Here is a 24,928-nt window from a genome sequence, read left to right on the forward strand (position 1 = left end):
GTTTGCCGAGCGCCCAATCTGGACTATGTCAGAGGTACGCCAGCCAATGGGAGCGTGATACTTTAGCCGTGGCTCCACATCTTCATGTCTTTACAAAGACGCTGACCATCCGCCAGATGTTTCTCAGCTGGCAAGGAATGTGTCTGGGCCGAAGCGCCGCGTAGAGCGAGGAAACTACGTGCACCTTCGTAAGTCGCTACTCGTCTACTTCGATCTCAACTCATGATATTCGTAGTCGAATCGCGCAGGTCGAGCAAAAGATCGACGGCCTCGTAGCCAAGCTCGTCCATGCGGCTGACAGTGAAGTCACAACAGACTCAGCAAATGTATCGCAGCCAATTCCTAGAGAAATTGCAACGGAGCGTTGGCGGAATCGGGGAGTAGTCAACACGGCGCCGGGTAGCTGGATGCCGACACCAGCCTACGAACCGAACGCCGTGCCGCCCGACCAAAGTACCGACGATGCGTCAGAGAGTGCCGAAGTTGATCGACAGTATCTTGAGGAAATCCGCAACATACACAGATTTGACGACCGTGAAGATGTTCCTAACGCTCGTGAGGGCATCTTTAGGACTTCGAAACGACCCGAAGCTCCTATCGAGCATGAGGTTGTCCAGCAATTGCTCACATCCGGCGAAGCAGACACACTACTGAAAGAGTATCGAAACATGTCGGCCAAATTCCCTTTTGTTATGATACCGCCCCAAGTCACTGCAAGACAGCTTCATGAGCACAGGCCCATGCTTGCACTCGCGATATTCTTGGTGGCATCATGGGAACATCACACACGCCAGATGGCACTTGACGGTATCTTTCGCCAAGAGCTCGCTAATAGAACAATCTTGCAACCCCGAAGGACATTGGGCCTAGTTCAAAGCGTACTGGTCTATCTCTCATGGTAGGATGGTACCCACCATTGCCGAAAATCTACTAATCTGCGCAGGTACCATTTTGTCTTCAGCCACAAAACACAACAAATCTTCTTTTTACATAATCTCGTCACAGGCTTGGCTCTAGACATCGGCCTACACCAAGACTTTCAGCCTTTGATCTCTCCAATGTTGCCAAAGCGACCTCCAGCTCCTCCACCACCAGCTGAAGAACTGCGCGAAAGGCGCCGTGCTTTCCTGGGCTGTTATTACCTTTCGTCCATGTATGTGCTCTTATCACCAGATTGTGACTTTGCATGCTGACTCTAGCAGGGTTGCGGCAGGTTTACAGAAGCCGAATCTGCTCAAGCATACTTCAACCATGACCGAGTGGGCGCAAAGCTTGAAGCAAGATCGCGAGTACGAAACCGATGAGACCATTGGCCTTTTGATATCTCTGCGGCAGATTGATGACCAAGTACAAGATGAGTTGTTCACAGCTAACACTTCGCAACTGCCAATGTCTGATGGGCGAGCGTTGATGCACGTTCGATTCATAGATGTACAACTCGATACATGGAAACGGGAGTGCAACGGTGTTCCCTCTCAACGACTACTCGAACTCTCCTTCTCATACGCCAAGATGCAACTGCACAGCGTAGCCCTTCGGCCGTCTCCTTCGGAGTTACCGGCATCGGTACGTTCGTCACAGATCAACAGCCTACTCTCCGCTCTTGAAGCCAGCAAGCGCTTTCTCGATACTTTGCTTTCATTTCCAGCCCACGAATATCACCTCATATCGTTCTCGGAATGGATGCGATTACCACCAGTCATCATGACGGTCGCCAAGCTATGCATACCCAGTGAAGACCATGCCGCCATCGGGTGGGATACTCAAGCTGCTCAAGAAAGAGTGCGCCTAGATCTCTGTCTTGAATCACTTTGCTATCGGATGCATACTCTATCGACGTTCGATAAAACAAAGCGACCCCACCCCGACTTCTGGCACGCTATGCGAATGATTAATGAACTGACAAAGAATTGGTACATTCGCAAAATCCGACCGGAGCGGTCTAGCCAGACGCCATCAGGATCTACGTCCAGCGACTCGGTTGAGCGGAGTGTGAACGGAAGCTCATGTCCCATCACCAGCGCACCAACAACGTGTCCGACACGACACGCGGTAGATCAATACAATACGCTAGCAGGCACCAACTATATGGAAGACTTCGGCATAGACATGAACCACGTCCCCGTGACCGAGGTTAGCAATGACCCCTTCACGCTCATGAGGGGTGCCGACTTCGACATGAGCCAGTTCTTCGATATGGCGGGAGGTATTTGGGGGGAGGACAGCTACAACAACTATACTGGCATGTCTTTTGGAAATGGAGCACCGTTCTGATCCCCGTATCAGGACGTCGAATAATTGCCACGGGCAGTCATGCGCGACTTTGTCCACGACAACTTGACGCACTGCAAGACGTTGCATCGCGCCGTTGCGCTGTTCGCATTACAGATCACTCGTCTGCGAGCTCGTGGGCATGCCTCGAGGCCTTTCGCCCTAGCATGTGAATCAGACTGCCGATCTCACTCTTGTACAAAGCATCTTACATCGGACTGTACGATAGCCGTTTACTTTGGGGGAATATAGTTTGTACGCGTTTCCACCGTATTGGCGTGGCATACGGTGATTACCCCAGACAATTCCGGTGTTTGATAGGCGTTGGATCAGACACAAAGTAGGCGAAACGGGCCTCTTCCAATGTACACTGCCGCAAAGCATCGCGTACTTCCGCTTACCGCTCATTAATACCTTCCTTTACGACACTAACCCGCCCACCGGGCGCCGTCCAATACCAGTCCCAAGATACCACGCACACTGCACCCCGCGTTTTAAGTGTCAGATTCAGATGCCACGAGCGCGCCACGCGTGGTTTGAAGATGGGATTCTCATCCATCGGGCCGCGACAAGGTGGTGTCGGTTGTGAAAATGTGATTGGTTGCTAACGCGAAATTGTTGACGTTAGGCCCGCGCGCGAGTCGGCGATCGCAACAGGTTTGCACGTGCCTTGATCGCCCTGGAATCTCGTCGCATGTGTGACATCAGCTGGACCCTGCATTCACGCCTTGGAATCTAGGACATTGGCGCGTTAAGTGCATTGACTATAACTGGACGAGGATATATCTTGTGTGACGTACTCGCGGTTTGCGCAATTACAACATTGTTGATATTCGCTGCTTTCCTTACCTTTTTCTTGTAACTCGCATTATACCTATCTCTACCATCGCGTTTCTTTATCACTATACTCGGAATCTATCCTCCACGTGATCATGAAGTCGTTCAAGAGCTTCGTCAACAAGCGCCGCCAGAGCTGGCAAAATCGGGGCAAGCAGGAGGATAATCCGGCACCGGCACCACCCGCTCCCACTCCCGCCGACGCCGGCAATGAGAAGCGCGCAGCAGCTCCACAAGCCAATAACGAACAGCAACAAGTACTCGCTGAGGCCGCACCTGGCACTCTTCAGTTGGCACTGCAGAACAAGTCCAACTCCGACAATGTATACTGCTACATCACCGGCCTTGCTCTCGAACGAAACAACACCCCTCTCTTTGTGCAAGCAGACGGCCAGTCCATCTACTATCCAGTAGCCCCTAAGGATATCCAACAGCCACTTCAAGCCGATGTCGCCATTCCACTTGGCCGTCCTGGTAACACGGTCAATGTCAGGATCCCCAAGATCGCTGGTGGCCGTATCTGGTTCAGTATCGGCGCAAAGCTTACCTTCCTCCTCAACCCAGGCCCTGCGGTCGTTGAGCCCAGTGTAACCAACCCCAGCGACCCCAACTTCAACATCAACTGGACCTTCTGCGAGTTCACATACAACGACGCGCAGCTGTTCGCCAACATTAGCTACGTCGACTTTGTCAGCATTCCTGTTGCGCTCAGCTTGACCAGCAACGACGGCAAGACCCAAACAGTACCTGGCATGGGCGCCGATGGCTTCAGGAGAATCATGGAAGAGCTGCGAGCACAAGCCCAGCGTGATGGTCGACCGTGGGATAAGCTGATCTATGAGGCTAACGGGCAGCCACTGCGTGTATTGAGCCCGAACAACCTGCTTGTCGGTAACGAGAATGCGTGGGGCGACTACTGGAACGGCTACGTCGAGGCAGTGTGGAACAAGTACCGCAATGAAGACATGACCATCAACACCCAGGCCGCAGCCGGCAACCTCAAGGGACGTGTCCAAGGCAACGAGCTCGAACTAGGCGAGGCAGGAAAGTTTGCTGCTCCGTCAGCTAGGGATATCTTCACCTGCAGTACCGGTCCCTTCGCGACTGGATCGAACCAAGCGCGTAACGCAGTCATCCCCCGTCTTGCCGCGGCCTTCAACCGAAGCATCCTGCTAAACACGCCTGGCAACCAGTTCCCCAACGGCAGCAACCCGAGCCAGTACTACAAGGACCCGACGACCAACCACTACTCGCGCATCGTTCATCAAATGCAGAAGGATGGGCGTGGGTATGCTTTCCCATATGACGACGTTGTTCCGGATGGTGGTCAAGATGTGGCAGGCACGATCTTTGCTGGTAGCCCCAAGCTGTTTACTATCGCTGTTGGTGGGCAGTGAGCAGCTACTGCTGATGGGAAGTATGGCAGGTGGACGGTGCATTTACGATGTGATGAGTACTTATTATTGAGCTTATTGTATATGTTTCGCAAACATTTTGAATGGGTGGGTCTAGGAGAGATCGGGTACATACCTAGGGTAGTCAGCTTTTGGTGTATATTTGATGATTAATGAAATTTGCATCGCTGCTCTAGTCCACGCCAAAACAACATCGTGAGTGCGGTGGGCTTGTAGTGCGCATGTCGAGTGTGAGGGCTCCGGGTCTGCCCTGCCTGTCACATGCGTGCATGAGTCGCATCGATGACGTCATTAGTCCAGCCATCTCAGGGGAAAACAGTACCAGCCTCTTTCACCCACACGCGACGCGACAACCTTGGAATGTCACCTCATCTTCGCCGAATACAAGACCGACTAGCGACCAAAACAAAGTCATCTCAGCTAGGTGAATCGCCACGTGAGGACGCGGCTCACGCGAACGCGTGACGTCATCGGAATCATGGAGCGCCCATCCTCCATCCTAGGGTCATGATGGGAGTATCATGGAATGGAATGGTATTTGCAGTGCCAGCTGCTCGGCGTCCAGAGTACTCGCGACCTTTTGAGAGCGCTGAACCTACAAAGAAGCGTCTTTTACTTCACTCGCGCGCTCGGTCATACAACACCCTGAAGTTTACATTGTACTCCATATACACGATACATGGAGCAAAAATGTAGTGTATACTTCAAGGCCAAGCCTGTTATTTGAGTTGACTCACCAGCGCGAGCTTGTCGTCGGTAGACCTTCTAGGCTTACGTGGTAAAGCGCACTTCAACAAACGCTGCGATAACCAAAGCTGCATTCACTATGAGTGTGACTAGCGCACACACCACAACGTGCAAACGGCCATTTGCGTTTCCATCACAACAACAGGCGATTGACGGATACGGGGCGCAGCACCTAACCCCGTCGCTCGACCACATCCCCCACCCGCCTCTTCCAATCTGCGTGATCAACCAATATCAACACGGATCAGCCAACTACGCAGGCGACATCCAGAAGGTCAAGGATACTCAGAGCCGTACTACAGAACTGAGCGGGACCGCCCTGCACGAAACACGGTCAAACACCCATGGCTATCTCATCAAAACAAACATATGGTCAGCTTCTGTCACGATCCCAGAAGAAGCGCATCGACACATGGATCAACAACCTACCGTACGACTGGCAATTAGACAGCGCAAACACAGCGCTTTTACCTCCTGCGGCGGTATACGAAGATTGGCTTGATTGGGCAAAGCCTCGGGCTCTCTCATGGCTCGCCAGACTGGACAAATACGAAAGGCGGTTTCGAGTCGCTGGAGTGGCCTACCACAAGGTTCCGTATGCGCTCCGACACTCCATCGCTACTTGTAGCTCGAAAGCTGTCGAGCAGACTGTGTGTTCACGGCTCAGCCAAATGTTCGAAATCGGCCGCCCGCGCTCTGAAGAGCCGTTTTTTCACCCATGGGACGAAATCTTCGACGCCGCCTATGCAGTACTGCAAAAATGGGTATTATCAAGAGGCACTGCTCCGGAGAACGTCGATCTCCTTCGCGAGCTGGAAGCTGAATGTGAACTCACGCTTTCTCAACTGGCGAAACCACTCCGCAATCTGGAGGCTGGACTGGTATGGGTGGAGGAGCAAGTAGCGAAGCTCGCCGAGCGCTCCGATCTCGATGGAACTGAGGCGCTGTCCGCCAAGCACAGCCGCGAGGGTAACATATTTCGGATGTGGGTACAGACCTTTCTGGAAATTGAGCATGGGGTGGTGAAGTCAAAGTCTGCGTATACGGAGGCTTTTGTCGATGGCGTGGTGGAAGAAGAGGACATTGCGAAGGACGCGTACTGGACTATGTTGGCGGTTACTGACGTCGAGGGTTGGTGAGACGGTGGGTGAACGAAGTTCAATGCGCTGTGCAGACTACATGTATACTCTAGGGGCGAAGTTTCACAGCGTTCACTACTGTATCTCTCTTTATCACAAGATGTAATCTCATCCTATCATTTCCCCCAGCCACTGCAACCAGAGCTGACCAGGGAGTACCAATCAACATATTAGTCGTACCCCCAATATGTGCCCAAACTGCGAACCCGTACCCCCAGAGCGAGCCGACGAGGAGGCCAAGAAAGCCCGCACCGGTATCCAAGAGATCGTTAAACGCGCCGATAGTCTTCTCAATCTCTGTAACTCATTGGAAGATCGCTATAGAGAAGCCGGCGTCACCTTCCACAAAACCCAGCGCGCCGCCCGCATCGCCTTGGAACTCAATGAGGATCTGGATGTAGACCGTTACACAACCCTCAACAACGCCTTCGTTGTTTTAAGCTACGAAGAGATCTTTGCTCCTCTCATGGCTTTGGTTAAGAGTCTCACCGCGCTCCGCACAAAGGCACGACTCATCCCATCATCGACCGAGGCTCATCAGCTCAAGTTTACGCTGGAGTTCACTTTGGTTCCTGCGATGAATGTACTGGTCTCGGACTATGAGATGTTCTCGAACAATCTGCGTAGCCTCGAACAAGATGTGCATGAACTGGATGTATTCAGCAGGCAGCATTTCCAATTCAACGATCAAGGCGAGCGTTGTGCTTGGTATGACCCCGTGTTGGATCTAACCAATGGCAAAAGAACTGTGCGGAGCCATCATAGGGAGTATGTTTTGTTCGCCGACTGGGTTTATAACTTACCCGAAGCGCGACGTGCTTTGGGGGTTCAAATGGAGATTGACGGACTGTATGCATCTTGTACTCTCTTTGAGGACAGGCTGTTTGTTTATGCGATGGATTTGATTTGGCATGCGAATGAGGGGTATGTTGATGAGGGTGCGCAGTAGATCGCTTGCTGGGTACGAGATGTGTCATAAAGGTGCCAATGAATGCTGTTATCAGGTAGTCAAAGTAGAGACACTCTCATGCAGAGGGTGATATCTCAGTAAACGATAGTCGAAATGATCTGCGGGCGATGATCCAACGTCGGTAAATTCGGTATCGAGGTAGAGACAGAGGCTCATCACGTATACAGTAATCTCAATCAACATCTATGAAGTTAATGAATGACAAAGACCACGGCCAAAGCCCCGGTCTTGATCACTATCAAAGTAAAGGCACGTGACTTCGTTGGTGTCAAATACATAGTTCTAGCTATGTTATGGATTCGAGCAATTCGTCTTCTCTCTATAATACTTCCCTCCAATCCAATGATCTCCATCTATACAATACTGAAGAAGCTTGCCTTGCAAGTCGTGTGCGCGAATATTCTGGCCGGGCGTGACAATGTACATCACCGTGCAACACTCTTGATGATGAACTTTCCAGCCTTAGCCTTGGTCTTGATCTTCGTCCTTCCAATATTGGACAAGCCTGCCTACATGCTCAGGATGGACCTGGCCGATATCTTTCACTTTGACATTCTTCTCAATAGGGTATGTTTTCCCGAATCGTATGCGGGAGTTGCTCGTCAGATAGATTGAGGATGCAACCGGCTCAATCTGAATGGCTTCCTTGTTCATTCCGTTTTCGTACTCTCCTGGGATATAGCAGGAGTTTGGATCTGTCCCGGGGAGGTAGACGATGGCATGTTCGGATGGCCTGCAACCGTCTTTAAGGGCTCCACGTCCGGAATATGTACCAATTCCACTAGCTTATGTTAGCTGGTGCAACATATCTGGTCTTGAGACAGTCCTCACCAGGCTTTTACGAAGCCACGACGAACCGCGACTACCACGAACCGACGGATGTTTGTGTATACCACTTCATTGGACCGAGTAAAGCTATCTGCATCGCTGCTTGTACCGTCGCTTGCACCGTCGCTTGGGTACGCAGGGACAGTTCCTCCTGCAGACTCAGTGTACAACATTGCGAAAACCTTTCCGACTACGAAGAAAGTGTGAGCTTCAGAGCCAGTCCTCATTCGGTAGCCTGTGTGCCATAAATCAGTCGAGAAGCTGAGCGCCCTGGGACCTACTTACTCTGGTCCAGAAGATCATACCAGCCGGTCTGTGGCGTTCCCTGAATGAAGCCTCTCAGTGCACGAGCATCCTGCGGAGCTACGAGATACAGATTAGGCGAAACGCTTGCCACAAGGTTTGGGACAATGACATACCAGGCTCGGGCATCTGGGCCACGTTTGCGCCATCGTTCTGTCGACTGCCCGAATCCTGCCTTGGAAGGGGCTCGGCGATGTCCGCTTGGGCCTGCTGTTTAGACCAGTGATATATCGGACGTTCTGTTTAGATCAGTGGACTGCGTTGAGTTTCAGCTTGATAGAATGTGGCAATACTTACGATACGCATCCAATGTGATGCAGTAGTAATCCTGGTATCGGTGGTCCCATACCCAATTGCCGTTAGACATGGTATGCGATGTGTTCTGATTCAAAGCCTTATCTGATAACGGCGTAGCTTGGGGAATGTTCTTTGATGATGACTCTGCTTGAGAGGTCTCCATTACCGGCAACACAGTCTGTGTACTTTGGGTGGTTGGGGCATACACCGCCTGATCGTGACTTTCGCCAGAGTCCATATGCGCATCGTCGACGCTCAACAGAAGCCATCCGCGTCTCGCAATATCTTTCAATAGGTGATCTGCTGAGATTATATACGCGACAGATTGTCGATATGAAGCAGCAACTACCATACCGCAAAGCTCTTTGCTGGCCGTATCGAGTACCAGAGACCCACTGTCACCATACTCGATTGTTCCTTCGTAAGCAAAAGCAAATACAGGCTGGAACGATCTGCAGCCTGATAAACGCATCAATGTTGGCACACTGGTCAGTGTACCATGTGTTGGACCGTGAGTTGTCCATGCTGTAGCCTGCGACGGCTTGGGTGCGGCTGCCGATGCTCTTGCGCTTTGTATCCCTTCAGAAACACTAAAATGCTCCAGCTGTTGAACGAGTTCGATGTTTTCGATGGCGATGATCGCGTAGTCCATAGACAACTCAGACTCCTCAGGAGCTACATGTCCAAGCAAGGCAAGATTAGGTGGCGAAATGCTTGTTGCCTCGGAAGAATCGCTTGGCATCTTAGACCCATTGAATCTCGACAATTTAGTTTCCCCGTGGTCTAGGATTTGAGATTTTGTAGCTTTTGTTGGATTCGAGATCGGGCTTCCAGCACATGACCTCTTTGCTTCAGAATTATCTTCATCGTCGCTATCACTATCGAATGGTACACCGAGATCCTCTTCACCATCATCGATCGAAGGAGGAGCGTGACGCAAAGGACTGAAAATATGGGCGGCAGTGATGTATCCGTATGTAGAACCGTTATGAACGAGATTGGCTGTTCCCATTCTTGACTGGTTGTCTGTTGTCTTTACGTAGAGTGGCATGCCTGTTATGCGCAGCCGTTGTTTCGGATCGTAGTAAGCGGGCAAGGGGAGAGATGTAACCGACTGATGAGATAGAGCTGGTTTCGCCGTTTCCCAAGTGTCTGAATCCCATCCTCCAGATTCTGATGCAGAATCCCAACTTGCTTCGCTAGGTGATCCGGCGATAGGGTGAATGGGACCTGATGGAAGGTACTTGAGAACACCAAGCTCGAAGTCCAGATCTTCCAGAATACCGCTCCTAGTGATAGCCTTTTTGGCTTCCTTGCGTGATCGTTGGTCCTGACTGGAAATTATGATCACAGGCTTTGCCTTTTGTGGCGTCTTCCCTATCATGAACAGTGACACACCAACTTCGCAGAAAGACTCTCGTCGAGACTGGTCTAGCTCTCTCAGGAGCTTGGTCTCTACTTCTTTGTAATCTTGGGCGCACTTCCCCTTGGCCTCCCAGCAGAAATGATCTTGATTCCACTCGGGATTTGCCTTTTGATCCACAGAAACTGGGTGGTCCATGTCTACCGAGTCTTCGTAGTTCACCCGAGTTCGCTGAAGCAGTCTGTCACCTATCACTTTCAGATCAATACGAGTCTTTTTAGATACGATGGCTCTGATGTGATACTGCTCCATAGCCGCACGACCAGCCTCCTGATATACCTCTTCGACTCGGGTAGTAGTTGACATGTATTATCGCTGTGCTAAAGCGTCTCGAATGAAATTGAACATGCAGATGATAATTGCAAGGAAGTGCGGTGGGGTGACTGAGCGAAACTCTCGAAAATTTCTTCAGAGAAAAGTACGGAAGTTGCGAAGTGGCTGTACTTCAGCCCGACCCCGCACTGCCTGCGTTCCGGTGAGTGATGCACCCGCGCCGACGAATCATCGAGTTAGGACTCAGCCCTCAACAACGCCACGCTGTTATCTCGGAATGCTATGGCTCGTAGAAAAAGATGGCCACGTTTATATAGCTATAAGCAGGTACCGCATGCAATACAGCCCAAGAATGCTACCGGAATTCTTCCTGTCTTAATCATTATCGTACCATGGCACTATCGAGAAAGGCCAACGAGGACCCTGTACAGACTCATTGTAAGCGCGAGATCTTGGGAGCCTTCTGGCCCCAGAATACGTCTCCTGTACTAGCAGTGAGAGAATCTCGAGACCGCTGTCCGTGGAACGCGTATTTCCAACACTACACTGTGGAATGCCGAAAGACTATTGAACCTGATGGCGGAAAGCATGCGACTGTTCGGCAACATCGGGACATCATACCCATCATTCGGCAACTCGAAGAAGCGCACACGAAGGAAACGATCAAGCTATCGCTCGCGGCACTAGTCACCCAGCAAAGAAGTGATGCGGACAAGCAACACATGGCAGAAGGATCAATTCGGCTAGCAGTACGCTTGTTCTTGATGGTAGATGTAGGAGCGCCGTCAAGGTACCGGACATGGGGTCCCACTTTCCTGCCCTGGAGCGACGAACAAACCATGAAAGCCGTTCTCACCAACCATTTCGTCATCAGCTCAACGGAAAGTCAGGATATCGTGTTCAAGGAAGAATTTACGGCATTCAACCTTCAACGGTTCACAGGGCTAGAAATACAGTGGACCAATAATTTGGCTGATCACCTGCGCCTGATCGACGATGACCGGAGGCTTTACATCTTCCACCACGCGACCTTCCTCCAACATCAAACTAGGCATGTTCCCAAACATCATCCCACGTATGTCACTAATTGTTCTAGCGACCTGTTTCCGAAAAACTTCATCAATGAAACACTTCGAACACTAGACTTATTATTCCCACGACAAGACGCTGAATCGCAAAAATGGTTGAGGTCTCAACAATCGCATGGTGAAGATGTCATACACCCGGACCTTGCCCTACTCGATCGAATCACAATGTTCTCAACTGATCGGCGTGCTGCAAATTTCGTTTACTGGCGCGACGAACTGATGAGCTTGAAGGAGAGATTCGATCAACCAAAGCCTACTTCCATCTCGCAATTCTGGTACGATAGAAGGAACAGGACCCAGTGGTATACCTTTTGGATCGCGGTTACTGTGCTTTGTCTTACGATTTTCTTCGGTCTTGTTCAAAGTATTGAAGGAGCTTTGCAGGTGTATAAAGCGTACCATCCAGTCCCAAACTAGACAACGCATGGCAGCTTGAAGAATGAATGGCATGCAGTACTCGCGTGCAGAAAGCTCCTGGAGACATGTGATTGATGGAATTACTGGTGTTGAAATCATCTTTGACATACGTGTAGCCAGGCCCCGAGGCGATTGGGTCGTGAAACCAGCGAGGAGATTAAGACGTGTGGCTGTATGGCAATGAGACAGGTCATTTCGTGTGTCTAGTGAGGTAGCAGGAGACAGGTTGCGCAGGTAGAATCCGGTTCGTATCCTTTAGCACGTCTGAGAGTGTGCAACCGTGGAAGCAGAGCGTAGTGGGTGTCACAATGCTCTCGATGCCAATGGCAGTCACATCATTCTTGCAGGCATATAGGTGGGGTCTGATGCCCAAGGCCGAACGTGCTATGCCCGGAACTATACGTGTCCGCATTTCTGAATAGATCCACGGCGGCGACACCTTATACGAGAAAAAACCTAAATAAGCCTGCAGACTACATTAAGACAAAGACTTGCAAAGTAGGTAGCCTAACGTTAACGTAGGCTCTAAGGTGTTTAGTTTTTCCCTAGGTTAGCGTGGTGAAGCCTTCCATAACGTGCGCCCATTATAGATTCATTGCCTAAGTTCGGCCATGCTAATCTCCATATCCCCGTATGATATACGTGTACGCGAGCTCGGCCGCGGTAGTATAGCGCTTGCGACTGCGATAGAAGAGGATTCGACGTGTATAGTCCCAACTTGGGCCGACAGGGACTTCCATCTACAGTCTTGTCAGTGAATACCCATTACAGGAGATCAGATATAACATACCAGCCTGACCTTGTAGTCATCGGATTTCTCAAATTGTGCCTCAACGAGAGTTGGGTGAGGTCTCATATCGAGGCACCCTCTCATGTTCATTCTGGCTGTGTGCAATGCGCGCATCTCGGAAACCTCCAACTGCCATCTGGGAGCGACAGTGTCATCTTGTTCGTAGCGTGGACCGTCATGGCGAGCGATGACTTCGTGGCATAGGAATGGCTACGCCAAACCGGCGGACGATCCCAGGGCGACATTGCGAGCGTATCTCAGAGAGCGAGCAATAGCGTCATGGCAAGTTAGGCTCGCTGGAATACGGAGACAGTAGAGGGATGTGCGCTATAGTGGAAGAATTTGCGCTTTAGTTTTGAAACAATCGCGAGCCATTTTGGTGTTGGTGACGCGTTGTGCAAAACACACGAGAATCGCGCGCTAGGGTCCGCGGCGTTCGCGGTCACATGAGGCCCGGATGCATGGGCCGGCGCGGGGAAAGTGGGCCTCCTAGGCAGAAATCCGTCGCACTAAACACACAAACTACATACTCCACCCTTTCTTACACAGCAAAGCCTTCTGAAATGCCACAAACGCCTAGACGCTTCGTGTCCTCTTTTGAACTGCGACATGTAGTCAATGTCAGCTCATAAACACGCAGATCGCACTATTCGAGACCTCCTATCCAACAAGGCACATGGCCAGCAAGATCGCGTAATACCCGATCTCCGTCTATTAAGCGTATATATGAATCGAACGATACTTCCCACGTTGACCAAATCGACATTATCCAGCTGCTAGATCTGTACCTGCTTGACGGCCTGTTGGCTGCGTTCCTGCCGAATGCGATCGGATGACGTACTGCTAAGACTGTTGCTACTCCTGCTATATACGCAACCTTACTCCCCGCAAACTTTTTACTCGCCAAACACACAATCATCTACAAGTAAACAATGTATAGCAGGGCACAGAAGTAAGGATAGATGCTAGGCATCCACTCCGATTTCCGCTAAGAAAGCTTTTCATGATCCTAAGCATTACCTGTGAAGATCAGCCCATACAAATCTGTACCAAAAGAGTATATCTGCTTATGCTCTTGTATTGACAGTACTCGTTAGTAAGAGTATCTAGTCTATAGGTACATGTATATCTTGGAAGTTGGAAGTCCCTCGTCTGCTTCGCGTCACCGCAGTACCATAAGATGGATTGGATGAACCAAAGAATTGCATCGCACACGGATGTCAATCAGAAGGGAGAGTCATATGGATACTCATCTTGAGCGGCCTCGTTGGTGTCATTGCTAGACTGCTGAGTCTTGACGTCGTTTGCCAAGTGCCAATAGCCAAGCAAGATCGGCAACCAGTCTTGGTGTACTGAACCAATGTCTTTGACTTTGACGTTGTATTGGACCGGATAGTGAATTCCAAAGCAAACTCTCGATGCTATCGCGAGAGGCTTCTCGCTTTTCGTCATAACAATGCAAATAGGGTCTTTAGTGAGGTTGGCCTCGTCTGGTAGTAATTGAGGACTGTATCCGTCTGAGTAAGCGATAGCGTGATCATCCGGAGAGACGCCAGGCTTTTTCGTCCCTTGATCCTCGTAGGTGAATATGGGCCTTCCAACGTTAGCAGTACAAGATAATGCGGAGAATGCGACTTACACAGCGTAACAAAACTCCTTTTTGCGTTCAACCGCAATAAATATTCGTACATGCGTGTGTACGAGCTCGTGGTTTTTGAAAATCGTGAATCTGCTTTTCCAATCTGTCACGTTGTTTGCACTTCCACCAGCTGCTTCACTGAACAGCACTGCAAAAACCTGACTTCGTTAGACATCGCCTTGTCTGCGGAGAATGATACATACCCTTCCCTTTGTGAAGAACTCTCCATTTCTGACGTAGAACGCTTAAAGTAGTTAGCTCTCTGATGTATGATGATTTTCACAGATGACTTACAAGGATCAAGGTGTTCGTAATGACTGCTAGACGATGGATATCTTGGGTCGTAAGAACCGGAGACCTGTTTACCTTCGCGAGTACTAGATCGTCCGGTCAAAGAGTTAAAGAGCATAGTCGTTAGACCCTTTGATAGATCCGAGTAGAATTGGTCAACAGGCTCGGATTCGGATTTGGGTTTGGGTTCGGGATCGAGTTGGAGTTGGGCTTGAGATCTCCATTGAGGTTGGGGCTGGGGTTGAGACTGGTATTCGTGTTGTACTTCGTACTGAAGGTGGGGCTGAATTTGGTATTGAAGCTGGGGTCGGGCTTGTAGCTGAACAGGGGGCGCAGTATGTAGAGGAACCCAGTCGAAGAACACCCAGCTTTGGCCTAATGACAATTAGCCAATTTGTGTGCTTCCCAAGCCAACGCCTTACCATCATAGTAGTTCCAAAACCACCTCTGGTACTGTTCATGGAACTGTACATGAAGATACCTCTGGAAGTGCGGATTCCATGCAGGTTGTGACGTATATGGATCTGATTGCTGTGGCAATACCTGCTGTGGCTGTGAGATTTGTAGTTGAGAAGCTTTCGCTTGTGCGTTATGTGTTGGCTGTTGAGTTTGAGGCTGTGGTTGTAGAGCCAGTGACTGGGGAGGTTGCAGTTGTGAAGCTTGTGGCTGTTGAAGTTCTGGTTGTCGTGGTTGTGGCTGTAGTCCTGGTGATTCTGGCGATTCTGATTCGGATGATTCTAGGACTAGTGAATCTGGAGTTGATGGTCCTGAACTTGGCGATCCTAGAGTTGAGATTTCTAGAGTTGGGGGTTCTAGAGCTGGTGATTCTGGAGCTGGTGATTCTGGAGCTGGTGATTCTGGAGCTGGTGATTCTGGAACTGGTGATTCTGGAGCAGGAGGTCCTGGAGCTGATGGCTGTAACTGCAGTGGCTCTACTTGGTCCTTGGTCAAATGGCATTGTAAGCACGACAAGCCATCATGGGAACAGATTTCTGTTGTGATATTTGTTGAATCGGGACGACTCTTCGCTTCCCTTGCTGTCATTGCGATGATGATCGCCCGAAGACATGAAAGGTTTGATGGAATTCCTGCGGGCGGAAGAAGAGTATGGAGCGCATCCATAATGCCTGAGTAGCCCTCAGCCTTCAAGTCCTCATGTTCTGTCAAGCCACATAAGCGTAGAAGTACCTCAACAAAGACGCAACCCAGAGAGAATACATCTGCAGCAAAGTTCCTCTTCTCGTACTCGAGTACCTCAGGCGCAGAGTACTTTCTTGTCAAGAAGTCAGGTCTTCCTTCTGTTGTACATTCTCTCTCTTCCAGGGTGTCTTTCGATGCGCCGAAGTCAGTGTAGACAACCACTCCTTTGTGAATCAAGATATTAGCCGGCTTAATATCTTTATGACGGATACCCATTGCGTGCATATACGCGAGACCACTTGACAAGCATCCAAAGGTCTTCTCCAGGACAGTAGTCATCCTAGCTATAACGAGAGGCGCTGTCGTGGAATCATCGAGCGCATCCACGTAGTTTTCGAGGTATTGTTTCAAATCGCCTTGGTCTGCAGCTGGAGATAGAATTAAGCCACCTGATTGGGCTGTCATGTATGTAGCAAATAGCTCAATCATGTGGGGATGAGCTTTGAGCTTCCGAATGATTGCAACCTCATTGTAATATCGTCCTTTCGCCTGATCTCTGCCTTTGGCCTTCTTGTGAGGGAACTGGATTACTTTCTTTGCAAAGATCGCTTTCGTAATTCTGTGTTGCACCTTTTCGACAACGGCATCTCCGCCTCTACCGAGCACCGCCTTGCATTCTAAGGTAAGACGCTCTACATCGTCGATTATGTATTCACCGTTCTTTTCGACACAGATATCACCGCTTCGCGAGACGGTTTCAAGCGATTCCTTAAGCGTAGGGCCGTTGTCGATCGCACTCAGGTTGTTTTCCATCGTGGACGTAAGACCAGAGTATATTATGGCACTACCACGAAGTCAGCGTTGTCTCCAGGCTACATTACGGGGATAGGTGAACAAGCCTTCCATTCATTCATCGGTGTGGCCCTGGATTGCGGGGGGCTGCCAGCGCAGATTCGTTGTCGCGTTGGTACACAGCTTTTCATGTGCAATAGTGACAGTACATGCCCCAGAGGTTGGTGGTTAAAGGACGCCGTGGTTGCCGATGCGAGAGAGGAAGTTTGGGTCAAGTAGGCTGAGCTTGACGCGGGGCCAATACCGGTGAGCTTGTAGTGCATATAGTGGCGTGGTCCTGAAGCAACATCATTGGTGTTTACTGAACGGTCGCTGTGCCACACTTCACAGCCTCAATGGCACAAGTCGGCCAATGGAAGAGATGCATATCCGAGTAGCGAACAAGAGGTACCAATCTGGTATGGCAGCGCCATGCATGTGGCTCTGTCCTTATCATGAACCATACCAACACTTCGCAAATGAACGTAATGCACTCGGTGATGTGTAAGGCGCCTGATGAAGACCTTGCTCATATGGTATATACGCAAGACGAACATGAGTGCAAGAGGGGATGGTGGAAGTATTAATAAAGATGTTATTCGCGCATAGCTGTTACTGGTGAAAACGTCATTCAAAAGCGGCGTATATGAGCAAAAGCAGCGTATATCAGCAGAAACAACCTCGACTAACCGAAATATCGTGTGCTTAAAGGTCAACAATAGATACAGAATGATCCCAGCGAAATCGTTATGAGGAGGATACAAAAGCAAAACGTATCTTGATCAAATTGGGAAAGAAGCTGTCGATCTCTCGAGACGTTGCGCATCAAAAATTGTCCGTATTGTTTGGGTTTTGTGCCACATCAGATTCTTCCTTCGAATCATTGTTCTCCTGGTTCCAGTAGCCAAGGAAAGTGGGAATATAATCTGGATGGACGTGGCCGAGGTTTTTCACCTTGACGTTGTACTGAATCGGGTGGTGGATGGCGAAGTAGATTCTGGAGGCCGGGACCAGCGCCCTGTTGTTTTCCTCCATTTCGATTGGGATGGGAGCCTTCCGGAGCGGCGATTCACCCTGTACAAGTTGTGGTTGTTGTCCTAGCGAATAGGCGATGGCATGCTCGTCAGGACGTACTCCATGCTTCGTGGTGGCTTGGCCGTAATAGGTGAATATTGGACTGCCGAGTATTAGCCATGTCACAGTCTAGAACGTGTAGAGGATCGCGTACACAGCGAAGCAGAACTCTCGTTTACGTTTAACGACGATGAACCTGCGTACTTGGGTATGTACATGTTCACCGAATCTGACCCTTGACAGGCTGGTATTGTTGGACAAGTTGGTATTGTAGTCGGCCATGGGGTTTAGCCCGTTCAGAGCGTTGGCGCCCGCTGGCTCAGTGAATAGAATCGAAAAGACCTGGTTAATTGTCAGCAAATCTTGTCTCGCCCTGTATGTCTACTACTAACCTTCCCTTCCTCGAAGAAAGCACTACCTTTGACGTGGAAAGCTACAACAAGTTAGTATATTGCACATGTAGCGTTGGTTGGAGTCTAACATGGATCAAGTGTTTCATAATGGCTGCTGGAATGCGGATTCGTTGGACTGTATGTCGCGTATACCGTTGAACCTCGTCCATAACCAGCAGGCCCACCTCCAGATGCTGTGACTGTCTGTACAGAGTCATTGCGCATATGCGGCTGGTACTGAGGTTGAGGTTGGGCCTGTGGAACCTCTTGCGTCACGGGCAGCCAGTCAAAAAATACCCAGCCTTGGCCTATTTCCGGTTAGCCTATACACATGCCGCATGCCAGGGCACGGCCACGGGCCTTCAACGTAGTGTTGCCAGTAATAGCGTCCATGCTGTGCATTCCATAGAGTGATTAGGTATCTCTGAAAGTGGGCGCTCCATTCAGACTGTGGTTGTGGTTGTGTTTGTGGTGGTTCCATGCCGTGAGTGGTGCCACATAATCTGCGCGGCAGCTGAAGGGGACAACGGGTACAACTGCGCTGTACGTCTTTATGTAGGTATGGCCAGATGACTGGATCGCGCAGAGCCGCATACTAACAAATGCGACCACGCAGAGTCGTCTATAGTAATAGACATGATGCCGACGCGACCCTCCTACAGATGGCGATAGAGTGAAAGGTGCAGATGCGTTGGCGCGTGAGCCGGGCTGTCACAGGCTGGAGATGGCCCATGTGCCCGCGCCAAGGAAAGTTAGCACGAGCTGCGCGGCGACTAGCACGCTTCTGCATCCGCCCCCGAACGCTGCTTTTACATCGTTATCGCCAGTGCATGAGACCTCCGTGCCACATTCCAGTACCGTCACCCCGGGACGATCAGGGACTGTCCATGCGGATCAATAAGTGTGCACGGGCATCGGCTAGATGGGAAACGGATAATACGTTTGCCACTGCCGCTGCATCTTACTGCCCGGCATGCTTCACTCCAGCCTAGTTTCGCTCCCGAGCATACTCACGAACATCTCATGTCTCCCCGGGGATGCAGTACGAAACACAACCCACTGGTGAGTATGGTCTCATTGCTCCCGGTCGATATTGTTCTCCAGTATTCTCATGACGCGTGCTTGTTCTGACGAGCATAGCATCAATCATTGAGAGTGCAAAGTCTGAGGAATGGACCGGATTACCGGATCCTCCAGATCTTGTACGTCCAACGCCCGCAGCGGTAGCGCCGAATGGGATTGAGCTTCGCCATGACTTTCGTCGCTCTTCCAGTCCTCGGGCCATCGAACGACATGGCAATCACGATGATAGTCAGAACGGCATCACTCAGCCTCGCGCGTGGGTACCACCCGTCGTAATCTATCCTCCTCCTCCACCGCCACCGATCTCAATCGCCGAGATGAATGTCCCTCCACCTCCTCCAATGGCCACACCGAATAGTCCACATTCGAATCTCATTCCAAGGGAACCACGGAGTGCGACATCAGACAAGCTAGATGACGAGCAGCAATCGTTGCGGGATCTCCGCGACACGCTTGTAGGCGTACGTTTCACTATAGCTGCGAAGCGCCAGGAACTCCGCGATCTCCAAATAGAGACAAGTGCGAAGGACGGCTTTGTTTTCAACCTATTACGACAGTATCTCAACACGATAGGTGCCGAAGTGCCACGGAACATCGAAGAGGCGTTTGTTGACGCCTCTTCACTAAGAGATCGATTGGGTCTTCTAGAAGCCGAATACGATGAAGCTGAAGCCGGTTACAATACCTTAGAGTGGAAGTACTCTCGCAGGGAAACAAGGTTCGTTGAAGAAGTCTTGGATAACAAGCTTGTACCAAGCGAAGCACTGGATCGGAGCCAGAGTACAGAGAATCTGGAAATCTTGCAGTTGACCGGTTCCATGACAGGTAGTAGTAACACACATCCACCGATAGCCGATCTTGCGGATTTTGCTGATCACGACGGTGCCAAGCATGCTACGCAGCTTCCCAAGCTTCTATCAGAACAGGCTATAGTATCTACACACAGAGCAAGTGCAAAGTCCAATCAACCCCGTTTCCAACGGAGTAACTTAAACAATTCCCATGAGACACACAGCCATTTACGTTGGGTGGAGAAGATGAACACGATTGATGAGTGGCTGTTCGAGATCGTGGGCACTTCGCGTCTTCAGAAGTTATCTTTGAAAGCGACCCACGACTTTGGATTTACAGATACCGAACTATGGTGGGATCACACAAAATGGCTTCTGATTCAAGATTACTCGACATACTTCCACACGGGGGACTCTACGGTCTCCGACTATACTACTGGCGAATGTGTCACCAATTCTACCAAAGACGCGGTGAGCTCAAGGTCAACTGTCCCCGAACCTCGCAGCTCAAGTCAAATACTCCTTGGTATTCAGCCATCAGATGTATTTGATATTCCCGATTTGCCAAGTGCTGTCGAGTCAAAAGACTGCCATGAGACAGACGAACAAGAACAAACACTCAGCGAGCGATCGGTCGATACAAGAGAGGAAGTTATGAGTTCGTCATGTAATCCTTGTTCGACTCGATGTCGCACATCCCAAACAAGCATTATGACCGACTACAATGAAAACCGAAACCATAACAATCACTTTGATGTCTCGCTATCAATTACAGAGGGCGCCTTGCACCAGACGGAACCAAGGAGCTGGAGTACAGGACCAACCTCCTTACGACGGGGTGGCGCGATTCCAAGACGCCGCACTGTACCCGACATCGAGAGAGCCGAGCCCGTGGAAGCTCCGGTCCCAACTATGAGTTTCATTATCCCTTCATTTTCGCCACCGAACTTCCCATCGCCTGCTGTCCACCCAAACAGTGAAAAGCTACACCGAAGACATTCTAGCCAGGCTGACAGCTGGCATCGCATGTATTCGGAATCAATACGACCTTCCGAAGCAGGCACTCCACACCTCGAGCCGCCGAATACCCCTCGAATATCAACAAAAGAAGGCTGTCTTGTCATGTAATATGCAGTGGGCATGAAGAATGTGTTCACTTTCCATTCACTTGAATCACCCCAAATTCAGCGCATGTTTCCTATGATACCCTGTATAACTATGTAAAAGAGCTCTTGATCGCATGGCAACACAGCTTCTTACCAGCGTTCTCATTTGTTTCGATGTATATATATAACACACCTCTCTTCAGAGACCGGGGTCAGATCAGGAGTCTGTTTGACAGGATTTTCGGGGTATAACTATCCGCAGAAACTCTCATACAGTACCAGTAAGCCCGCTCTCATTTGTTTATGTGTAAACAGTCATCCGTAAATCAACCTCTTCTTCGACAAGATATCTGTTCTATGCTGATACGTTGACCATTTGGAGCCAATAGCAACCGTCGACGAAAGACCACGCCACTGAGCGAACCCCTCAGACCACCTAAGTGCAATGGGTGCCTAGGGGCTCAGTCGAGGAAGTCAGTACCGCGCAGCCCTCACTAAAACTGCGTAATCTCAATCATAGCCAATAGGTTGTAGGTATGTCTCTGACAGGCAGCACCCAGCCGGGCCACCTAGGCATACCGCAGCTCTGACGTACAGACGCGACGCATGGACGACCGCCACGCGTCACCATTCTGAGTAAACAGCGCCGCTTTGACAGTATCATGCGCATGAGAGTGATTTGCAGTCTGCAGCACAAAACGTCTTATCGTCCGCGCAAAGGCTACAGTCATACCCCGCACCCGCAACCCTCATATCCAGCAAATCGCTGCAGCAACCTTGCATTTCGTCGACATGGAGAACAGCGAAGGCGATACATAGGCAGGCTCGATGAGCTCATCTGGACGAACGATGGACGAGGGACATTAGCCAGGTTCCGCAAACGTCACTTATCTCACGGCAGCAGGCAATAAAGCAAGGACCGGCAGGCTTGACAGGGCGATGAGACTCTGAGCCGTGAATAAATAAATCCAATTAGCTGCACGGGGGCTGCTTGCAGCCGAGCCGGACACCCTCAAGCTTTCACATGCGCCATCTGCACTCCAGCTCCGGCATGCCGCAAAAACCTCGAATGCTTCCTCTCGTCCTGGAAACGACGTTGAAATAAAGTTATACCGAAAATAGGGACGAGAGGCGATCTTATTTAGCGCTTTCTGTCCCATAAAGGTCCTTCAGTGCTTGAGAATTCCGGTGAAGTTGTTCTGGTGGGACGCATTCCGGTAGGGGCAACAGCCGAGACCCAGCGCGCGCGGAAGGAGCGTCCCGCGCTCGCACCCGGCCGATGCAGCCCCGTTGCATCGCTGCCTAAGAGCTAAATCATGACCACATGTCGTTTGCGATCGGTGGGGGTGAGGAAGTAGCAAACACGAACAGCCGTGTACGTGGCATGGGAAGAAAGTGGGTTATTCCCAAGCAGCGCATGCAGCGCATCCAACTGTTGTGGTGTGGCCCCACACAACCAATCAAGCTACCCTTCCGGCAGCTCTGTATCAGGTGGCTTCGTTAATGGCGTTTTGCCTCTTATTAGGCAACCGGGCGCTGTTACGATCCCTCCAGGCGAGGACTTTGAGCAACTTCCAAGGTTATCACAGCTGTGGCCAGGAGGTGTCACTTGAGATGCCTGGACGGTGTAACTCTCAACTAAAGCGACAAGACAACGATGCTGAGAATTGCCTATAGCTTGCCGTTCATCGACTGCCCGCCCACCCCATACAAAGGAAAAACTGAACACCTAGGAGCCTACGTCGCCGTTGGACCACCAACTTCGCAAGCTTTTATCTTGATGTAGGCTCTAGGGTGTTCCTTTGAATGGGTGGGCCGTCTGAAATGCAGCCTTGTGGGCCTGATGTGACGACCGGTATGCAATGACGGGGCGATATCTGACTCGTCCAGCCAGATAGTGACCCACAAGCCACGTTGCGAATGCTTGCGGGTACCTCTTGTCCGACCCAACCGCCGCCGAACTCCAAGCCATCGCGGCAGGAGACCGTAAGTCACTCCAGCTCACTTGCGAAAGTCTACAATGTACTGACGAATCTAGTCACCCAGATGGCTCTGCATGATGACACCCGTCAAGTCGCCGCTGCCCAGGCCGTCGCCGCTGCTCAGGTCGTCGCTGCACAAAGCCCTCCAGCCCCCCCGTCAACTTAGACTTGACCCCGCACGAAGCCGTCTCTGCTAGGAAGTGATGAAGGAATCTGGTGACAGGGCGAACAAAGCCGCCACAAACAATGCAAATCCTCGATCTTGTCTTGTGTCTTACCGAGGCCGAGTTCCATAACCACTCGAAGAACGCCCGTCGCTATCGCCAGATACAGAAGCTCCCATACCCGATCGTGCCGCCCCGCTCATCGCATATGATGTTGCCGCAACAAGTGCAAGGCAAGCCGCAAATCCAAGAGTACCCGGGCGCCGACGAATACGAAAAGTATGAGGGCGGGGTCACCCCTCTCGGGGACGACATCTGGGAGGGATGCAAGGAGAACTATCGCCGGTTCTGGGCTCATCATGGGGTCGAGGAGAAGGTCAGGCAGTACAGCGATGCTGACTGGGCCTGAACATTGCACAAAGCCATCATACTTGCTCTTCCCTCTTGCCGTCTGCCTGAGCGCAGCTGCTCTTACTCTCCGGTGTCTTTAGCAGACCCGATGACTACTTGAGATAGATCAATGATACGTCTCTCATGCTTCACCTCCTTTTGTTCATTTCGACACTGTCGATTTGGATGTGTATAGTTGACCGCGCCAGCTATCGTGAAGATTAAAAAGTCAGGTGAACCCGTAGTTGCTGCGATGTCCGGCGTCTTGTTCCTGAAGATATCTGATCATATCCAGGTGTGTGCGGGGCGGAATGCTTGGCTGGGGGCGAGCCAGGACAGTGACGTAGCTTAGGCTGCCGCCTAGTCGACCCGGCACCTGCCGCCGAAAGTCAACCAGGAAACAACACCAGCAATCTATCACTGAAGCCCACGACTAACATGGAGAGATGATTGTAACAAGTCTAGCACGCTAACCTAGAGAAAAATTAAGCAGCCTAGAGCCTACGTTAACGTTAGGTAACCTACTTTAAAAACTTTCATCTTAATGTAGTCTATAGACCTATTTAGTTTTTTTCTTGTAAAAGGTAATGGCAATTCAACAGTGTTGTTCATGTTCTTGCGGTGAAACACCGCAATGGCGTCGGTGGCGATTTCCCGAGGGATGTGAAGAGCAATGTCGGCCAGCCCATACGCGAGCCGTCAAGAGCAAGTCTTCCTACTTCATGCTGCAAGTATATTCCCTCCATCCGCTCCTAGTGCCGGATTACGAGAAGAGGGAGGACAAAGCCATCCGGCGGCAGGAAAAAGCGTTGAAGAAGGTGGCAAAAGGTAAGGGCAAAGCAAAGGCCCTGACTGCGGACGACGAGTACGACCCAGAGGGACCTGATTGGGATGCCGAGAACGATGTCGACGAAGGGTTTGAAGAGAACAAAGCCGCGACAGAAGCGATCAGCGCCAGAGTTCTCAACCCATTCATCCACGAGGAACACGAGACATCGGCAGAACTGAGAGTCAAATGGTTGGCGAAACTTGCGGATTGGTCAGAGGCGCAAGTGTTTGAATCCCCACATGTCACGGCTATGGTGGACATGCTCTACAACCTCATCAAGAAGCGCCCCGAAGACAAGATCATCGTCTTCTCCCAGTATCTCAGATACCTGGATATCATCAACAAGGGATTTTCGCATGCGGCACAATGTTGAATGTCTTCGATTCGATGGCACCGTGTTGCCGAAGCACCGAACAGC

The 24,928-nt window shown here is 50.8% G+C and overlaps 9 protein-coding genes across 9 annotated transcripts; 6 read left to right on the forward strand and 3 right to left on the reverse strand.

The window, feature by feature from the left end:
• Positions 1-407: 407 nt before the first annotated feature.
• J4E88_008123 (uncharacterized protein) lies at positions 408-2,274 on the forward strand (the record flags this gene model as incomplete). The annotated part of the gene is made up of 2 exons (XM_049401736.1): positions 408-658; positions 1,203-2,274. The coding sequence occupies 2 exons, from the start codon at positions 408-410 to the stop codon at positions 2,272-2,274; spliced, it is 1,323 nt and encodes a 440-aa protein (XP_049252274.1).
• A 929-nt stretch (positions 2,275-3,203) lies between these two features.
• J4E88_008124 (uncharacterized protein) lies at positions 3,204-4,505 on the forward strand (the record flags this gene model as incomplete). Its single annotated transcript, XM_049401737.1, has 1 exon — positions 3,204-4,505. One exon carries the CDS (start codon positions 3,204-3,206, stop codon positions 4,503-4,505), a length of 1,302 nt encoding a protein of 433 aa, XP_049252275.1.
• Positions 4,506-6,030: 1,525 nt separating this feature from the next.
• Positions 6,031-7,358, forward strand: J4E88_008125 (uncharacterized protein; the record flags this gene model as incomplete). The annotated part of the gene is given in 3 exon segments (XM_049401738.1): positions 6,031-6,034; positions 6,048-6,401; positions 6,628-7,358. The coding sequence occupies 3 exon segments, from the start codon at positions 6,031-6,033 to the stop codon at positions 7,356-7,358; spliced, it is 1,089 nt and encodes a 362-aa protein (XP_049252276.1).
• Positions 7,359-8,417: 1,059 nt separating this feature from the next.
• J4E88_008126 (uncharacterized protein) lies at positions 8,418-10,536 on the reverse strand (the record flags this gene model as incomplete). The annotated part of the gene is made up of 5 exons (XM_049401739.1): positions 8,418-8,442; positions 8,489-8,570; positions 8,627-8,749; positions 8,808-8,909; positions 9,306-10,536. The coding sequence occupies 5 exons, from the start codon at positions 10,534-10,536 to the stop codon at positions 8,418-8,420; spliced, it is 1,563 nt and encodes a 520-aa protein (XP_049252277.1).
• A 3,486-nt stretch (positions 10,537-14,022) lies between these two features.
• Positions 14,023-16,681, reverse strand: J4E88_008127 (uncharacterized protein; the record flags this gene model as incomplete). The annotated part of the gene is made up of 2 exons (XM_049401740.1): positions 14,023-14,392; positions 15,210-16,681. 2 exons carry the CDS (start codon positions 16,679-16,681, stop codon positions 14,023-14,025), a joined length of 1,842 nt encoding a protein of 613 aa, XP_049252278.1.
• Positions 16,682-17,524: 843 nt separating this feature from the next.
• Positions 17,525-18,558, reverse strand: J4E88_008128 (uncharacterized protein; the record flags this gene model as incomplete). Its single annotated transcript, XM_049401741.1, has 4 exons — positions 17,525-17,876; positions 17,928-18,115; positions 18,166-18,206; positions 18,495-18,558. 4 exons carry the CDS (start codon positions 18,556-18,558, stop codon positions 17,525-17,527), a joined length of 645 nt encoding a protein of 214 aa, XP_049252279.1.
• Positions 18,559-19,589: 1,031 nt separating this feature from the next.
• Positions 19,590-20,241, forward strand: J4E88_008129 (uncharacterized protein; the record flags this gene model as incomplete). The annotated part of the gene is made up of 2 exons (XM_049401742.1): positions 19,590-20,130; positions 20,195-20,241. The coding sequence occupies 2 exons, from the start codon at positions 19,590-19,592 to the stop codon at positions 20,239-20,241; spliced, it is 588 nt and encodes a 195-aa protein (XP_049252280.1).
• Positions 20,242-23,373: 3,132 nt separating this feature from the next.
• J4E88_008130 (uncharacterized protein) lies at positions 23,374-23,700 on the forward strand (the record flags this gene model as incomplete). Its single annotated transcript, XM_049401743.1, has 1 exon — positions 23,374-23,700. The coding sequence occupies one exon, from the start codon at positions 23,374-23,376 to the stop codon at positions 23,698-23,700; it is 327 nt and encodes a 108-aa protein (XP_049252281.1).
• A 703-nt stretch (positions 23,701-24,403) lies between these two features.
• J4E88_008131 (uncharacterized protein) lies at positions 24,404-24,883 on the forward strand (the record flags this gene model as incomplete). The annotated part of the gene is made up of 1 exon (XM_049401744.1): positions 24,404-24,883. One exon carries the CDS (start codon positions 24,404-24,406, stop codon positions 24,881-24,883), a length of 480 nt encoding a protein of 159 aa, XP_049252282.1.
• Positions 24,884-24,928: the final 45 nt, after the last annotated feature.

Source organism: Alternaria novae-zelandiae (assembly GCF_023758075.1).
Source record: "Alternaria novae-zelandiae strain BMP 2774 chromosome Unknown scaffold_18, whole genome shotgun sequence".
NCBI classification, from domain to species: Eukaryota; Fungi; Ascomycota; class Dothideomycetes; order Pleosporales; family Pleosporaceae; genus Alternaria; species Alternaria novae-zelandiae.